Source organism: Saccopteryx bilineata, chromosome 3 (genome assembly GCF_036850765.1).
Source record: "Saccopteryx bilineata isolate mSacBil1 chromosome 3, mSacBil1_pri_phased_curated, whole genome shotgun sequence".
Lineage (NCBI taxonomy): Eukaryota > Metazoa > Chordata > Mammalia > Chiroptera > Emballonuridae > Saccopteryx > Saccopteryx bilineata.
Window position 1 is genome coordinate 41860421 of NC_089492.1, and position 15826 is coordinate 41876246.

The following is a 15826-nucleotide window of genomic DNA, read 5'->3' on the forward strand; positions in this document are numbered from 1 at the left end:
TAAAACAGAGAGGGGTGAGGAATGTCCATATCTGAGCATTGTTTTCCTCTTTCTAATATTAGACTAGAAAAATCAGTTCAGTTTTTCTGTTATCTGTTTTCTTTCCTATCACCTGACAGTAACTTTCATTACATAGGATTCTGCTGCCAAATTTATATCATTAATAATGTGTGCCTTTTTGCAAAACTTCCTGTAACTCACTTATTGTGTTTAAACTAAAATGACTGAATTTTACAGTATTTCTAAGAATAGAGAAAAAAAAAGGAGATATAACTTTGCGTGATAAATACACAGTGCAATATACAGATGTGTATTATAGAACCATACACTCAAAACCTATATAATTTTAGGCACCAGCCATTGCATCTTTGGTTGCCAGGGAACCACCTCAAAAGTAGGTAGGACAGTGGCTGGGCAAACTCCTGCAAGCTCAGAGTGGGACTGGAGGCAGGGAGCCACTCAGAGATGTCCTGCTCTGCATTCTACAGCCATGGAAGAAAGTGACAGGGAAATAATCTGACATCAGGAAAGAGCCCAGACAAGAGTCAGTGAAACTAAAGAGAAACTGGACATTCCCACTGACTCCATGTACAGATGGATTATAGCAGGAATAGTGAAATGAGTTACTGATATTGAGAAGTGAGTGCTGATATATAACTTTGAAAAGACAGGATGGGCCAGGTGTCAGAAAAAGAGGGCTGGCATTTTTACCGGGTGAGTGTGCAAACCATCCAAAATGTCTTCAGTGTCAACACTGGCTATTAGTTCTCAAGAGATCAAATAGTCAACCATTTTAGGAACCACTATAAACTGACCCAGAGGATCTGATGGTAAAAAATATTTTAAAATATAGGAAAGAACTAGAGAAAGAAGGGAGTTTTCTGGCATACACACACACAAAAAGAATGGAAACTACCTCAAAAGAGCTGATAGGACAGCAAAACATCACTCATGTCTCAATCCACTAAGGAAGCCTATGTGATCTTTCTTTGTATCAACAACCTGTTACTAATCAGTGAGAGCAAGTTCAACCTGCACCTGTATGTCCTGGGGGCTAGTACCACCTGCTGAGCTGTACCATGTAGAAGCCTGGGCATTGCTGCTTCTGCATAGTACACCAGGACCAGCGAGCTGGTCAACATGTTCACTCATCTCACCAACGCTAAGGAACACAGGGCAGACTACAACCACATACGTGGGGGCAAGTGAACTGTGAACAACCTGCGACTGTGCCTGGAGAGCACCTGAGGCCAGCAGGTAAGCAGCAAGCTGTCTGACGAGGTCCACTGGGTCATGGTGCAGTTGCTGAAGGCCATGGCGCCAGTGATGAGCAACGACAAGCACTGTTTTACTGCTACAGCTACAACATCATAGACAATAAGCTGAAGCCCTGGCTGATCATGGTTAATGTGTCCCCATCTCTTACCTAGCACCTCCAATGACTGAATCCTTACGTATAACCTAACTAATGACACCCTTAACACTGAGATCCCTAATGAAGACTGTAAATGAAACAAATCATCCCCCAAAAACGTTTGTGGCAATTAGGAAATTCTGATACAGAGCTGAGAAGTCATTCTGGCCAATCACTAGGGTCCAAAGGGGGCCTAATCAAAAGATTAAGGGAGAACTGTCCTCACAGTCTGGAAGTGACCACCGGTAAAAGCAAAACTCAACCTGGACCCCACCAGAACCACTCATTGCTCCTGGGCTCTCACTGAACACCTATTTTAAAATTTCCTTTTTCTAGAGCATTTTTCCTTTCCTAAGCCTTATAAATAAAAGCACTTCTTTGAAAGGTTAAAAAGAAAAACCTGTATAATTTTATTAACCAATGTCACCCCCCAAAAAGTTAAAAACTTCTTTTAATTGGGAGAGATATCTTGCCTGCAGAGGTCTCCCCTAAGGAGTGATGAGTCCCAGCCCCACAGTAAGCTCCCAGTCCAGGGTTCCAGTGCCAGGAAGAGGAGTCCCCGTAACCTCTGGCGGTAAAAACCAGCAGGGATTGTGTCCAAGTGAGACAGAGGGCTCCTGGAATCCAAGTAGTCCCTCTTAAAGAGCCACAATCTGGATCTGAGCTCCACCTCTGGGGAAAAGTTCACAAAGCACCAGGGACACATGATCAGGAAAATAATTTTCTAGCTCTAGGACCAGAACTAAAGGGGCAACTTTCTCCCAGACAGAAGTGCTAACAGAAGCCGTTGTGCCTTTGCTAAGCCCTCTCCCTGCAAGTGCAGGCAGGCACCATATCTGAGTCTCCATCAACCTGCCTAACATTGTTTGCCCTGTCCTGGTGATTCCCTGAGACCGGGCCAACTTTCCAGCCCACCCAAGTCGCATCCAGTGGCTTTTCCATACCAATAGCCTATTTTGGCTTGTGCTGCAGACAAACCCCAAACCAGCAGCATCTGAACTCAGCATATCCCATACCTCCTGTTAAGCAGTCCCAAGCCCGGCACTAGTAGCAGCCAGCCTTAGTTGGCAGTGTAGCCTCTCCCAGGCACCTCCATGCCCAGCACAAGTGGAAACCATCTGAAGATACTTTGTAGCTCATACCAAGTAGCTCTGACCATGGCCTAACCTCCCAAGAGGCCTCAAAACAATAAAGAAGAATGAAATGTTGTCATCTGCAACAACATAGGTGAACCTAGAGCAGCGGTTCTCAACCTGTGGGTCACGACCCCTGCGGGGGTTGAACGACCAAAACACAGGGGTCGCCTAAAGCCATTGGACCCCTGTGTTTTGGTCGATCGACCCCTGCCGGGGTCGCGACCCACAGGTTGAGAACTGCTGACCTAGAGGGTATTTTGCTGAGTGAAATAAGTCAGACAGAGAAAGACAAATGCCATATGATTTCACTCATATGTAGAATCTAAAAAACAAAATAATGAACAAACAATACAGTAAGGAACTCACAGAGACAGAGAACATTTTGAGGGTTACTAGATGGGGAAAGGGTTTTGGGAGGGATGGGTAAAAAAGGTGAAGGGATTAAAAAGTACAAATTGATAGTTACATATAGTCATGGAGATGTAAAGTACAACATAGAGAATACAGTCAATAATATTATAATATCTATGTATGGTGTAATACAGGCACTAGATTTATTATCAAAGTGATCACCTTATAAGTTATATAAATGTCTAATCACTATGTTGTACCCTTGAAACTAATATAATATTATATGTCAACTGTAATTTTTAAATAAAAAAAAAATTTTAAGTGCTTTTAAAACCGCTATGTGGGAGAGGATAAGCAGGAATACTCTGATTAACCTACCTAATTAACAGACAAATAGGCAATGTTCATTGTACAGTTTTATAATATCCCTAGAAAAAGAAAAACAATTCCAGAATGGTATTTACAGAAAAAGTAAGTTCATTAGCTACTTTTATTTTAGAAAATAAACTGTTAAGCCTAAATAGGGGGGAAAAAATCACCAGCAGAGACCTTAAACCCATCCAACATGTAAATTACAGCTATATTTCTTTATTGTTCAGCATTAAACACATTATATCACCATTTTTGCAAATAATTTTTAAGGTATTTTAATACCAGCCTGAGCCAGTTCCACATTGAAGGCTCTGAGTGCAAAAGCAGAGCTTCTGGATTCTGAAGGAAGCAGCAGGGAGCACAAGTAGCCTTCGTAATCTCGTTTCCTGTAACAAATAGGCAAAAAAAGGCAGTTACTTTTGACTTTCAAACCACACACAAAAGAATACTGATCAGAGTTACCTGAAAACAATGAGGCTTCAATTCAAAAGAGGCCTCAAACTTCATATATTCTATACCTGTTTCCCTACAATTACTAAAAATATATCTACCCACAATCCCAGACCAGATCAAAATAAAAAATAATTAATCTCTATTAATTTATTTTGACTTATGTAGTACTTATAATTTTAATTATTTCAGAATCACTTTAGGAGAATTCAAATAAGCTACCAAAGTAGAAATCAAGAAAAATAGTTTTAACTAGTACTGGTATGAACTCACAGTTTTTCATACATAGATAAACAGATAAGACATACTGACAGGAAACAATACAGGGGTGGGGATGGTGTATGCTCAGGTGTATACGCACACACTCACACATACTACACTTACGCTTCCTAGCAGTGTCTGCTAAGAGAACCTAGCAGCAATGATATCCCTCCCGGTCCGCCCCAGTTTCAATGAACACACCTAACACCTAGATCAGGGGTCCCCAAACTTTTTACACAGGGGGCCAGTTCACTGTCTCTCAGACTGTTGGAGGGCCGGACTATAAAAAAAACTATGAACAAATCCCTATGCACACTGCACATATCTTATTTTAAATTAAAAAAATAAAACAGAGACAAATACAATATTTAAAATAAAGAACAAGTAAATTTAAATCAACAAACTGACCAGTATTTCAATGGGAACTATGGGCCTGCTTTTGGCTAATGAGATGGTCAATGTCTGGTTCCATATTTGTCACTGCTAGCCGTAACAAGTGATATGACATGCTTCCGGAGCCCTGACACGTGCGTCCTGCATCACTGGAAGTAGTACTGTAGGTGAGCGACTCAGCGCTTTGCAGCGCTGCTACATACAGTACTCCAGGAGCACAGGATGCAGATGCTCCTCTCACTGACCACCAATGAAAGAGGTGCCCCTTCCGGAAGTGCGGAGGGGGCCGGATAAATGGCCTCAGGGGGCCGCATGCGGCCCGCGGGCCGTAGTTTGGGGACCCCTGACCTAGATCACGGTTTCTAAATAGCTTTCTCCACTGAAAATAAATGGGGATCCTTAGAGGAATGACTGGCTCCACACCTGGGGCAGGGAAAATACAAGATAAGCCTGAAACATCTTCTTGAGCAGAAAGAAATGTTGAGCAGGAAAAAGGAAGGGGCTTGTCAAAGGACAAAGAAATTGACAAAGTTCTCTTTAGGTAAGTCTGAGATCATTTCAGCATCAAAAAAATAATGATAGTAACAGATTGTAACAGGATTCCATGAGTCTATGTCAATATAAAGTAAAGAATAATAAATAGGAAGAGAAGGAAACACTTAACAATCTGTACAACACCATCTGATAAATCTAGAAGACATGATGTTATCTTTTTAAATCACCATTTGATAACTAACAAAGTAATAACTGATTCAAGCAAAAAAAATCAAATTCAATAAATGTCTGGAAATGTTAAGTAGGTAAAAGTTGGATAGAAATGGGATATTTACACAGTACTGAAGTATCTCCTCAAAAAATATGTATCACTTACTAATTAACATTTTTTTTATGACAGGAACAGAGAGAGAAAGACAGATAGGGACAGATAGACAGGAAGGAAGAGAGATGAGAAGCATCAATTCTTTGTTGCAGCACCTTAGTTGTTCACTGATTACTTTCTCATATGTGCCTTGACCAGGGGGTTACAGCAGACCAAGGGATCCCTTGCTCAACCCAGCGACTTTGGGTTCAAGCTGGTGAGCTGTGCTCAAACTAGATGAGCCCACAATCAAGCCGGCGACCTTGGGGTTTCGAACCTGGGACCTCTGCGTCCCAGTCAGATGCTCTATCCACTGTGCCACCTCCTGGTCAGGCTAATTAACATTCTTTTAATTAAATTTACAAGGAAGAAACCTAAAAGATACCTTCTCAACCAAGTAATAAAAATTTCACACCACAATAATAGGATAAATCAATGTCATGTCCTTCTTCTTATTGATTGATTTGAGAGAGAGAGAGAGAAAGGGAGAAAGAGAAACATCAGTCTGTTGTTCCATTTATTTATGCATTCATTGGCTGATTTTTGTATGTGCCCTGACTGGGGAACAAACCCATAACCTTGGCATATCAGGATGACACTCTAACTAACCAAGCTTACCCAGCCAGCACACTATGTGCTTCTTGATATAATGCTGAGAAAAACACAGCATCATTTCTATAAAATACCTGCCAAAAATGTATAAATCATGAGGAAATGTTAAATAAACCAAAATTAGGAGTCTACAAAGTAACTGGCCTGTTCTCTTTAAAAAATATCAAGCTCATGAAAGATAAGGAAACACTGAGAAACTATTACAAATTAGAGAAGACTAAAGAGATATGACAACTAAATGTAGCACATCATCCAGATGTATGAAAGACATAACAGAATAATCGGTAAAATTCAAATAGATTCTGTGGATTATATGTTAATATTGGTCAATTTCAATATTCTGATTTGATGGTTATACAATAGTTATACAGGAGAGATTCATGGTATATTAAGAAATACATATTAAAATATAAAGAAGGAATGGGACATCATGTCTACATCTTATTCTCAAATGGTTCAGAGTGTTAACAATAAGGAAATTTGGGTCAAGAGTATATTGAAGCTTTGTGTACTATTTCTGTAATTTTATGTAAATATGAAATTACTTCAAAGTAAAAGTTTAAAAAATATAATCCTTACTACAGTCATTCTAAGATGACTGAAGTATAAAGTACTTACCAGACTGCCTGTCAACTAGGCTACTTTCATTGTAATATACTGGAATCTTACGAAAACATTATTTCCTATTAAATAGTATTCATTATGAAATGGGAAAACTTCATTCCATGAACTTTAAGAAAGTTCAGACTGCTCCCACTTTGCAATTGGTTCCTAACAGAGAACTTTTTTTTTTTTTTTTTAAAGCATCATCTTGTTGCTCTACTTAGATGAGCACCCATTGATCACTTCTATTTTTATTTTATTTATTCATTTTTAGAGAGGAGAGAGAGACAGAGAGAAAGGAGAGAGAGACAGAAGGGGGGAGGAGCTGGAAGCATCAACTCCCATATGTGCCTTGACCAGGCAAGCCCAGGGTTTTGAACCGGCGGCCTCAGCATTTCCAGGTCGACGCTTTATCCACTGCGCCACCACAGGTCAGGCCCTAACAGAGAACTTAAATGCCTTCTAGTCATTCCCTCACAATTTCCCTCAACTTCCATGTAAACAAAAGGAAAAGATCCTTTAGCTCTACTTAAAAAAAATAAATCTCACTATAAGGAGTTTCAGCTACAAAATGGACAGTGAGAGTAAAACAGTTCTATAGTTTATATTTTTAAATGTGTAAATATAAATATAAATATTTTAAAATTTTTTTATACTATAAAAAGTCTCTGAACTTCAAGGGCCCTGGCCGGTTGGCTCAGTGGTAGAGCGTCGGCCTGGCGTGCAGAGGTCCCGGGTTCGATTCCCGGCCAGGGCACACAGGAGAAGCACCCATCTGCTTCTCCAACCCTCCCCCTCTCCTTCCTCTCTGTCTCTCTCTTCCCCTCCCAAAGCCGAGGCTCCATTGGAGCAAAGATGGCCCGAGCGCTGGGGATGGCTCCTTGGCCTCTGCCCCAGGCGCTAGAGTGGCTCTGGTCGCAACAGAGCGACGCCCCGGAGGGACAGAGCATCACCCTGGAGGGGCAGAGCATCGCCCCCTGGTGGGCAGAGCGTCGCCCCTGGTTGGTGTGCCGGGTGGATCCCGGTGGGGCACATGCGGGAGTCTGTCTGACTGTCTCTCCCCGTTTCCAGCTTCAGAAAAATACAAAAAAAAAAAAAAAAAAAAGCCTCTGAACTTCAAGTGTTTAAAAAACTCAGAAGTTACTATGAAAACAGTGGGAAAACACTTAATATCAGGAATCAAAACTACAATTTTAATTTCTACCATTCAACTAGTTACTGAAATAAATGATACCAGCCGTGTTTATTTCCTAATTTTCAAAATGAGGCTTGATAACCTCCTACTGCAAATCTCCTAAAAACAACCAATATGTGAAGTCCTTTAAGTTTCTTACAGGGAACTGAAAAAAAGAAATAACAATGTAATACAGCTGTATCAAACTTTGGTAAATAAGATATTTTACACAGCTAAGAGTTGGCTCTGTTAACAATTATTTTTTTTAATTTTCATTGGAAATGTTTCTAAACAATATTACCCACTTCCTTACATTAAAAATAGGATATACTGATTTATCCATTTCTTCATCACTCAGGATCATTGTTATAAACACCAATTATTGGTATGCAAGGTATCCTAAGTGGCTAATCAAGGTCCAAGTTACCTAGGAACTGTCCCTGATAGAAATGCCAAACTATGATGGCTTTATACAGCAACAAAGCCAATAACCTTTCATTCACTCACGAATTCTAACATTTATTTAGTGCCTACTATGTGCGAGGAACTGTGCTAGACACTGAAGATAGGCATAGACTTCAGTCTAGTAGGGAGAGACAGACACATGAAATAAGCATATCTGGTGCTGGGACTACTAGACTAAGTCCATGGATCTGTGCCACAGAAACACAGAGGAAGAACTGGTTCCTCAGGGAGGCAGGAAGAGCATGAAGTACAAATGCACTTCCATAAACCACCACTAGCACCTCCTTATTATAGCACCAATCCTAAGGCCTGAGGCAGCAGTTCCTTAAAAACAAACCCCAAGAAGCCTATGAAAATCAGGTTTGAGATTTTTCCAGGAACCTAGATTCCTAAGAGAACCCAGCTGGCTAACCTGAAGTTATGGTCTGGTATCTTTTCTGATATGATATTTGGAGGCCTTCCATAAGATACATATCAAAAAGAACTCTGCACAAATAATTTCAGAGGACAAATCTTGCAAAAATTAATGGACAATTAGAAGCCAAAAGTTCTAATCTCCCTTTCAAATTTCATTTTGTTTTTACTCTAAAACTATTTTATGAGTATTTATGTGCCAGCATTATTTTATACATCATCACATTTAATCCTTGCAACTACACTATAAGGTAGTAGTAGAAATAAATGTACAAATGAGGAAAAAGCTGAATCTTTAAGTAACTTTCTCAAGTGACAGATGTAGGATGAATAAATTCAGATCAGGTCAGCCTACAAAATCCAGGCTTTTAAATAAACCACTAGAGTCAATAGCCTCCATTCCATTCAAATACCAACATGGACAGAGTAAGAATCTGGCCGTTTGTAAATACATATTTGAGAAAAGCTATCAAGTGATAGCCATAGACTATTATTGCAAGAATACATAAGAAATTAGTAAGAGTAATTATTCACCTGTGGATAAAAAAGTTAGGACACTACTTATATTAAAGAAAAATTTCACTGGACAAGTGGACATGGTACATACATATGATACATTTTGGTAACAAATTAATCATCAAAAGAATGGCAACTTTAAAATACATAATAATAAACATAACCTTTTAGCAGTTCTGACTTTAAAAATTCTTAATGCCCTGATTTCCTCTACTGCTATTTTGTTTCCCCTATAAGTAATCAACAAATAAAGTGTGGAAGGAACTGTATTAAAAAAGTGATTAAAAACAAAACATGGGGCCCTGGCCGGTTGGCTCAGCGGTAGAGTGTGGGCCTGGCGTGCGGGGGACCCGGGTTCGATTCCCGGCCAGGGCACATAGGAGAAGCGCCCATTTGCTTCTCCACCCCCCGTCACTCCCTCCTTCCTCTCTGTCTCTCTCTTCCCCTCCTGCAGCCAAGGCTCCATTGGAGCAAAGATGGCCCAGGCGCTGGGGATGGCTCCTTGGCCTCTGCCCCAGGCGCTAGAGTGGCTCTGGTCGCAGCAGAGCGACGCGTCGCCCCTGGTGGGCATGCCGGGTGGATCCCGGTTCGGCACAAGCGGGAGTCTGTCTGACTGTCTCTCCCCGTTTCTAGCTTCAGAAAAATACAAAAAAAAAAAAACAAAAACCCAAAACATGGGAATTTTGTTGTACTACATTTTGCTAAAATAAACTTTTAAAAATTGGGATTTACTAGCCCAATCAAATCCAAGATGTTTAATTTTTAAACACTTCGGAAGTCCTTGAGACCAGGTACTCAGAGCATTTTGACCACTGTCATGACTAAGTACAGCAGATAGGCAGCAAGAGGCTAAGCCACTGGTCTCTGCAATCAGACCTGGACTCCAAGGAGGCCCTGCCTAGATGTGTCAGGGGACCTGATTCATCTAACTCCATTCCACAGCTGATTAACAGCGATTCCCACGTGCCAGGCTTTCTAGTGTTAATCAGGAAAAACAAAACGATCATCAAGCCCCTGACTCTATGAGGCTATTCTAGTGAACCTCGGGTCAACTCCTTAGTTTCTCTAAACCTCAGTTTCCCAGTCCATTAAATGAGGTAATACTGTAATGGCTTACAGTTATAATCACAGTGCCCTTGCTTTATGCAGGCATTGTTCTATATGCTTTAATCCTCATAACCTTAAGTGGTGAGACTACATTTGTCCCTCACAATTTGCAATAAAGATTAAGTAAATTACAGTTGACCCTTGAACAACACGTGTTTGAGCTGTGTGGGTTCACTTACACGTGGGGTTTTTTCCTCAATCAATACTGTAAATGTGGTTTCTCTTCCTTATTTTAACATTTTCTCTAGTTTACTTTAGTATAATACAGTATTAACTATCATGTTATCTGTAAGGTTTCCGGTCAACAGTGGGTTATTAGCAGTTAAGTTTTGGGGGAGTCAAAATTTATATTCAAATTTTCAAAGAGGGGTGCGTATGAGCGCCCCTAAACCAGAACTTGTTCAGGATCAGACTGTCTTTGTAAACTGCTTTGCACAGAGCCTGACACACAGGAAAAAATCAGTTGCTATGATAATTAAAATTACTAGTCGTCTTTGAAACTTAAAAAAGCTATATTTGCAAAACGTTTAATTGGGTAAAAATTAAGGTTCACTCAAGCTGATAGACGAAAGGGCAATTTTGTGACCCATCTAACAGTTCCTGTTGCCAACCCGAGCGCACACGCTGGAGGACGCAGCAAGGAGCGGGTCTCCTCGCCCGCCATCCGGACGCCCCGAGACCAGCCAGCGCGCCCGCCGTGCCCCTTGGGGCTGCTCCCGGGCCTCTCGCCGGCGGCAGGCCAGGTTCGCTCACCGCAGCAATTCCATGCAGTAGCGGTCAGTACCCGAGGCGCCAGGTCCGCTGGCTGCGCCCACGCTCCGCCCGGAACCCGCGGGCCCCGGGAGCCGCCGCGCGCGCGCCCACGGGCCCCGGGGAAGCCGGCAGCGACACAAGCCCGGTATGCCAAACGGTAGCTGGGGCCAGGCCGAGCCCAGCACGGAGGCCGCCATGACACGGACGTCGTGTGCCCTTCGACCCCGCGCCGTCGGCCCGCGGTCACGCCAGGCCACGCCCTCGGCCGATACTCCCGCGCCGCTCTCAGCGGCGGGAAGGTGGCCCTCGGAAATTGCTCGAAGAAGGGCCAGGTGTCGCTGTGGTTCTCTACATTTGGGCGGCCGCCGCGCTCTTTGCCTTCTTGGTTCCAGGAACGCCCCGCGTAAATCCGCCAGCCTCTCCACCTTCCTTCCAGGTCCTTCTTTCTGAAAATGCATTTGTCCAGGTAGGAGGGTAGAGACTCTTTTGACAGTTAACTAGCTTTATTTATGACTTTTAAATATTTATTTACATAGAATATGAGCCTCCTTTGGGACTCTTATCCTCAGGACCAGTGACACTTCTGCCTCAAGATTTGCCTCAACTGCTCATGCTGCAGGCATACTGGCTCTGTCTAAAATGATCATGACCCTTACCTGTTTTACAGTCTTTACTGCACGTAGGATAAAGCCCCTCCATGATAGAGCCTCTGTATACCTTTCAGCTTCAACTCTGGCTATTTACAGCTATATCTCCAGCTTCCTGTTTCTCCTTCAACCCAAAGGAAAGAGTACTCTGCTGTCTGAACCTAAGAACTCTAGCCAGTTCACCCTGCTTTGGTTTTGCTCCCCAAAACTGTCTCCTCAGCCTATGCAGGACCTCAGTTCTTCTGCATTCCCTCTGGGCTTCTGTTCTTTAGCGCTGGCAGACACACACGAGACTTTTTATACAAGTTTAAACCCGCTTCATTTATTTATATATATCATATATAAAATCCAGCCCTAGCGGGTTAGCATAGTGGATGAGAGCGTTATCTCAAAACACCAAGGTTTCCTCTTCGATCCCCTGTCAGTACACAAACGGGAAGGAACCAATGGATGCACAGCTAAGTGAAACAACAAATAAATGCTTCCCTCTCTCCCCTCCACCTCCATTCAAGTTCAAAGTCCTCTGAATTTTATCCAGCGCTTCCACGGTTTAAGAACCTGCTGCTTTGCCTGACCTGTGGTGGCTCAGTGGATAAAGCGTCGACCTGGAAATGCTGAGGTCGCCTGGGCATTCGAAACCCTGGGCTTGTCTGGTCAAGGCACATATGGGAGTTGATACTTCCTGCTCCTCCCCCCTTCTCTCTCTCTGTCTCTCTCTCCTGTCTCTCCTCTCTAAAAATAAATAAAATAAAAAATAATAATAAATTTAAAAAAAAAAAGAACCTGCTGCTTTAAGGGTACAACCCAGAATTTGCATATATCTTATTGGCTCGTATTCCATTGGTCAGAACTTTTCCGCAAGGGAAGCTGAGAAATAATTGTCTTTAATCCAGGCAGTTAGAAATCAGGGGTTTTGTTGTTGAAAATAAGGAGAATGGATTTTGGGAAACCACTGACAATAAGTGAACCAGATACTATGAGAGAATTTAACAAGGAGTCCTAATGCAGATTATGGGGTCAGGGAAAGTATCTTTGAAAAAGTGACAGTTAAGGTAAGATCTGAAATTTAATCAGTAGTAATTATACCTGTTATTTATTGAGTGCTTACCGTGTACTAGGACTTCTAATATAGTATTAATTCAGACTCACAGCAACTATATTAAGTCTGCTCAGGTTTTAGCACAGAAAGGCCTGCATCCCAGAAAACCCCTCAAACTGGCACAAAACAGATGGTTGTCACTTTATTGATACTATTGCAATCATCTCCATTTTACAGAAAAAGAAACCAAGGCATGAAAAGGTTAAGTAATTTTCCCTAAGTTGCAGTTAGTGATTGACAGAGGCAGGTTTTATACTTGGGAAGCCTGCTCCAGAATTCAATGGCTTAACTACTTACCGTATAGTTTAGTAGGGCTGCTGTAACGAAGTACCACAGACTGAGTGGCTTCAACAACAGACATTTATTTTCTCACAGTTCTGGAGGTTAGCTTTCCGAGATCAAGATGTTAGCAGAATTGATTTCTTCCGAGGCCTCTCACTTTGGCTTGTAGATTGCCACCTTCTCCCAGTTTCCTCACATGCTGTTCCCTCTATGTGTATCTGTGTCATAGTGGATAAGGGCCCACCCTAATGACCTAATTTTACCTTAATTACGTCTTTAAAGACTCTATCTGTAAATAACAGTCGCATTCTGAGCTACTAGAGGTTAGGATTTCAACATATGAATGGGGGAGGGCACAATTTAGAACATAACAACTACTGTTTTCTGCTGCCAGGCAAAGCGTAGGAGTAGTGTTCCACAAGAGGGAACATGTGCGAAAGTCCTGAATCAGTACAGGGTTCAGCACATTCAAAGAACAGAGTGAAAGCCTATGTACCTGGCACTTACTGAATGTGTAGGAGGGTGGACTAGGTCAGACTGGATAGATAAGCAGGGACCAAATTATGTGACATTTTGTAGGCAAAGTTGAGATTTCAGGACTTTATCTTAAGTGCACTGGGAAGCCACTGGAGGGAGTAAAGCAGTGGTTAGACATAGTCCACTGAGATTTCAATAGACAACTCTGATGTCTGGAGAATATATTAGAAGCAGAGAGAGGCAGGTTAGAGGCTTTTGGCTATAGAGTGGGCCAGAGTTGGTGACTTGGACAAGGGTGGTAGTGGGGATGGAGAAAAGTGGGTGGACATCAGACTTGGGGTGAAGATAGCACCAACGGAATTTGCAGATTCCCAGGGGAGTCGGGGAAAGGATACTGACCGCTTCCTCCATTGGCAGAACCCTTTTTGTACATGGATCCACCTTCCTCCTTCATAGAGGAGGATGATGTCAGCATCCTCTTCTTTGTGGGCATCATCCTCAGCCCACCAAAGTACATACTATGGTGAATCTGTGCATGGTATTTCCAATGCCATCACCAGCGATTAGTCCAGGACAGTGCACGTTTCTCTGTTCTGACCAATGACACTAGTGAAAAAGTTCACTGTGGGGCTTCTGAGAAAGTTACCTCACTAATAAAAGGAGACACAAGATACAATACATCAATTATGAAATATTCTTACAAGAAAGGTTTAACATAAATGTGGTTAAGCTTCTAAATCTAATCTGGAAGCTTATAAGAAATACAAAGATAACAGGAACAAGATAACACCATGAGGAAACATATCAGAATAATACAAAAGAAATCTCAGGGTCATGAGGAAATAAATTGAGGCAATGTTTTAAATCAAAAGGTACTGAAGAAGTATGAAACCAAATTTAATTTATGAACTTGAACTTGATTGGCTTCTTGTTTGAAAATGATAAGCTATAAAACACATTTTAGAGATAACTGAGGAAATTTAAACTTGGACAGCATTGAGTAATGGTAGGAAATTCTGTTAATTTTTTACAAGTGTGATGATATTGTGATTCTATAGGAGACTTTTTTTAGAGAGAGAGAGAAAGAAAAAGAGGAAGGGAGAGAGAAAGAAAGATCGAACTGATATGTGCCCCGCCTGGGGATCAACCCTGCAACCTTGGTGTATCTAGACAATGTTCTAACCAACTGAGCTACCAGCCATGGCACAGGAGACATCGTTATTCTTAGGGAATATACGCTGAATTGTGTAGGTGATGTCTACAACTTACTTTCAAATGATACAGGAAAGAAGATAGATATAGATACAGATATAGACATAGATATATATTACAGTGAAGAAGAGAGATGAAGCAGTGTTGGTTTGTGGCAGAATGCTGTCAGTTGTTGAATCTAGATAGAGGGTGTGTGGTTAGTCATTGCACCACTCTCAGCTTTTCTGTATACTATTTAAATTATTTTCAAAAGAAGGAGATGAGAAGGGCACAGAGACACAGGAAGATGTATACCTCTTCTTCCTGTGGATGTTGCCATTTCTAAATGTGATGCCTATAACTGAAACAGCTATCTCGCATCCATGAGGGAAACTAGCCTAAGAATTGAGCTGAAATGGATGTACCATGGCTCTGGGTTTCTGCTGACGTTAGTGTGTAGGTGTCATTGGAGCTGCCCTTCCTTGGGACTTTTTGTTATGTAAAATAATCCATATTCCTTACTATTTAAACCATTTTGAGTTGAGCCATTATCTCTAGTAGAAATGGGGGAAAAGACAAAAATAGAGTAGTCAGAGAAGCCAGGCAGTACAAATATAAATCTTAATTCATTTATAATTTTGTTCTCTGTTGTTTAAAGTATAATATGAATTTTTCCATATCATTAAGATTTATTTATAAATATTTTTATTTAGCATTTTTGAATAGGTAATATATTCCTGTGGTAGATTAAATATGACCACAGATTTTTTGCAGCTACTCTCATCAAGAGGTAGACTTTATTTCCCACCACTTAAATCTGAACAATCTATGACATTTGCTTTAATAGAACATAAGTGAAGTGGCACTGAGCAAGTTTCAGAGCCTACACCTCCAAAACCTTGCAGCTTCTGCTTTCCCCTCTTCAACATTTTCTAAGTCTGCCATATAAGGAAATTGGCCTAAGCTACTAGAGGGAGGATAAGAGATCACATGGAGGAGAACCAGGCAAGAGCCAAAACCAACTGCTAGACATGTGAATGAAGCCTTCTTGGACCTGTTGGCCCACCCATAGGGGCCAGATCTTCTGGCTAACTGCCACTATGTGACTGAGGCCAGGTAAACAAGCAAAAGAACCATTCAGCCTACCCACAAAACCAGGAGAAATAATAAATTGTTATTCTTGACCAGGCAGTAGTTCAGTGGATAGAGCATCGGCCTGGGATGCTGAGGACCCAGGTTCAAAACCCTGA

The 15826-nt window shown here is 41.6% G+C and overlaps 2 protein-coding genes and 1 pseudogene across 4 annotated transcripts in view; 2 read left to right on the top strand and 1 right to left on the bottom strand.

The window, feature by feature from the left end:
- The window catches only part of NDUFAF6 (NADH:ubiquinone oxidoreductase complex assembly factor 6), a 48632-nt gene extending 35497 nt beyond the window's left edge, over positions 1–13135 (bottom strand). The window contains exons 1-2 of one of the 3 annotated variants that reach the window (XM_066266019.1): positions 12924–13135; positions 3556–3659 (exon numbers count right to left, since the gene is read on the bottom strand). In XM_066266019.1, coding sequence (XP_066122116.1) covers positions 3556–3659; positions 12924–12987 — 168 coding nt within the window. In that variant the 5' untranslated portion in view covers positions 12988–13135. Of the gene's footprint in view, positions 1–3555; positions 3660–10880; positions 11142–12923 lie in introns of those variants that run through there. The other 2 variants (XM_066266018.1, XM_066266020.1) reach the window with 2 other exon arrangements.
- Positions 587–1653, top strand: LOC136328568 (polyglutamylase complex subunit TTLL1 pseudogene; annotated as a pseudogene).
- Positions 11246–15826, top strand: part of TP53INP1 (tumor protein p53 inducible nuclear protein 1) — a 124184-nt gene continuing 119603 nt past the window's right edge. Inside the window, exon 1 of the mRNA XM_066266023.1 lies at positions 11246–11346. The gene's annotated coding sequence lies outside the window, so the exon portion shown is untranslated. The remainder of the gene's footprint in view (positions 11347–15826) is intronic.